The 1,994-nt window shown below is 37.0% G+C and overlaps 1 protein-coding gene across 1 annotated transcript in view; it reads left to right on the top strand.

Moving 5' to 3' along the window:
• Positions 1–1,994, top strand: part of LOC119589520 (McKusick-Kaufman/Bardet-Biedl syndromes putative chaperonin-like) — a 9,574-nt gene that overhangs the window by 6,508 nt on the left and 1,072 nt on the right. Inside the window, exons 4-5 of the mRNA XM_037938121.1 lie at positions 100–1,279; positions 1,506–1,679. Of these exons, the coding sequence (XP_037794049.1) occupies positions 101–1,279; positions 1,506–1,679 (1,353 nt within the window). The 5' untranslated portion in view covers position 100. The remainder of the gene's footprint in view (positions 1–99; positions 1,280–1,505; positions 1,680–1,994) is intronic.

The raw sequence follows: 1,994 nt of genomic DNA, 5'->3' as shown, positions 1-1,994 counted from the left end.
TATATATATGCATTGAAAAATCTGATACACCTGACCCATAGTGTGCTTGTTAATGTCTCTATATTAATTGTATCTGACCTATGTTATCTTCATTTTCAGTATGTCTGGTGTGAGAATAGAACAAGAGCGTGTGAGTGGTGTATGGTGCCACAGCCTGAGAGATCCAGCTTTTCTCTCCATGCTGAGGAGGTACAGGAAACTCCTCCTCTCTGCCTACGGACCAAAAGGCGGTTCCATCCTGATATCAAATTCAGCTGGAAGGGAGTCTCTCGCATGCTCATCTAATGAGATAATTCAGCAGCTATCATTTTTCCATCCCTGTGTAAAGTACATTAATGCCTTAATCTCTGCACAAAATGCTGCCTGTGGTCTTCATGGACTTTACACAGGCATTCTTTGTGCCAGGCTTCTTGAAGAGGCCCTGCTCTGCGAAGATGACACCCCACACCATGTCATACTGGAGGTGACTGAATGGATAATTTCTGAGGTCTTGACTTGCTTGGTAGACTCTCCTGAGGAAGTTGTTACTGACTTGGACATTGGCAACATGCACCAGGTCACCTCATTTGTCAAGACAATACTTGGAGCAAAGAATTGCCTCGACCTCAGTAAAAATGAGATTACTGATTTAAGTCTCAATATTGTTAAAGCCTTTTTAAGAAGTATACCTCATGAATATTCATCAAGTGGCTTTGGACATGTCAATATAGTTACCCAGGATGAATCTGCAACATCCGAATCCAAAGTCTTTGATGGAGTCTTGTACAGAGCACCAGATCTTTGTCCCCAAAAGATAAAGAAACTCACAGAAGGACGAGATGAGTTTAACATTGTTGTGTTTACAATACCTCTTACATTTGAAGAAGGAGAAAATGAAACTGTGCATTGGAGAGGTAGCTTGGCCAAAGATGCAGCATTCATCGACGTCTTCCTTCCTTGCCTTCTGTCATTCTTAAAGAAAAGAAATGTCAGTATCCTGGTCAGCCAGAAAACTGTCAACCCAGTCATTATATTTGAATTAGAGAGAAAAGGTTATTTGGTTTTGGAAAGACTAGGCACTGCATCAACACAAGCCATTGTCAAGATCAGTGGATGTCAGCCTATTAGTAATATTACCAATTTACAACTAGAAATGAATAATGCAGTTCTTGGGAGGTTAACATCAATAGAGTGTGTTTCCATCAATGAGAAGAGTTACCTCCTGCTAGATCATGTGGAAGGCTGTGTTTCAAGTCTTCTACTTTGCAAGACTAGTCCCAGCACTGAATCAACATTAAAGGTTTGTGTCATATATAATCTTAATATAACATTATATATATTTTGTCATATATTACTTGAGATCACTTAATAAATATATAATCTTAATATAACATTATATATATTTTGTTATATATTACTTGAGATCACTTAATAAATATCCATGCACTTATACAAGAAATAGTTATTAGCAGCTTCATATACTGATTGATCTCATTTTTAATTCTATATAATTCCTCTTCATTCAGGAAACTGCAGAGAGTTGCCTGGCTGCTCTGCGAATGGTTGTGGTGGATGGTAAAATTGTTGCTGGAGGTGGCTGTTTAGAAGCATGGTTAGCTATGAAAATTAGCCATCTTGTTAGCAACAATTTGGATCAGCTGATATCAGTGATTGAAATTTCACCTCACCATGTATTGAAAGTAAGTATTGATTTTGCATATATTTCTTGAAGCTGCGGAAAAATATAAGGTGGTGAATAATATGCACTTGAACATAGAAAGATTGAAGTAATCAATATGAAAGTGAAAATACCATTTCATTGACAAGTTTGTATTACCTTCAAAATTTTGTCAGGCAGTACTGTAGTAAAATGTCCCTATTTTTTTCACACAATTATTTTCACACTCTTTGAAATATGTCAGTTGGGAGGTACGGTACAGAATATTTTTATGGAAGCTTGTCATTACCACTTATTGATATAAAATAGTTATTGATAGAGAGCCATAATTTGTGTG

The sequence above is a fragment of the Penaeus monodon genome, chromosome 25 (genome assembly GCF_015228065.2).
Source record: "Penaeus monodon isolate SGIC_2016 chromosome 25, NSTDA_Pmon_1, whole genome shotgun sequence".
Taxonomy (NCBI): domain Eukaryota; kingdom Metazoa; phylum Arthropoda; class Malacostraca; order Decapoda; family Penaeidae; genus Penaeus; species Penaeus monodon.
Note: the sequence above shows the minus strand (reverse complement) of the source record. Positions and strands in the feature narration are given on the sequence as shown.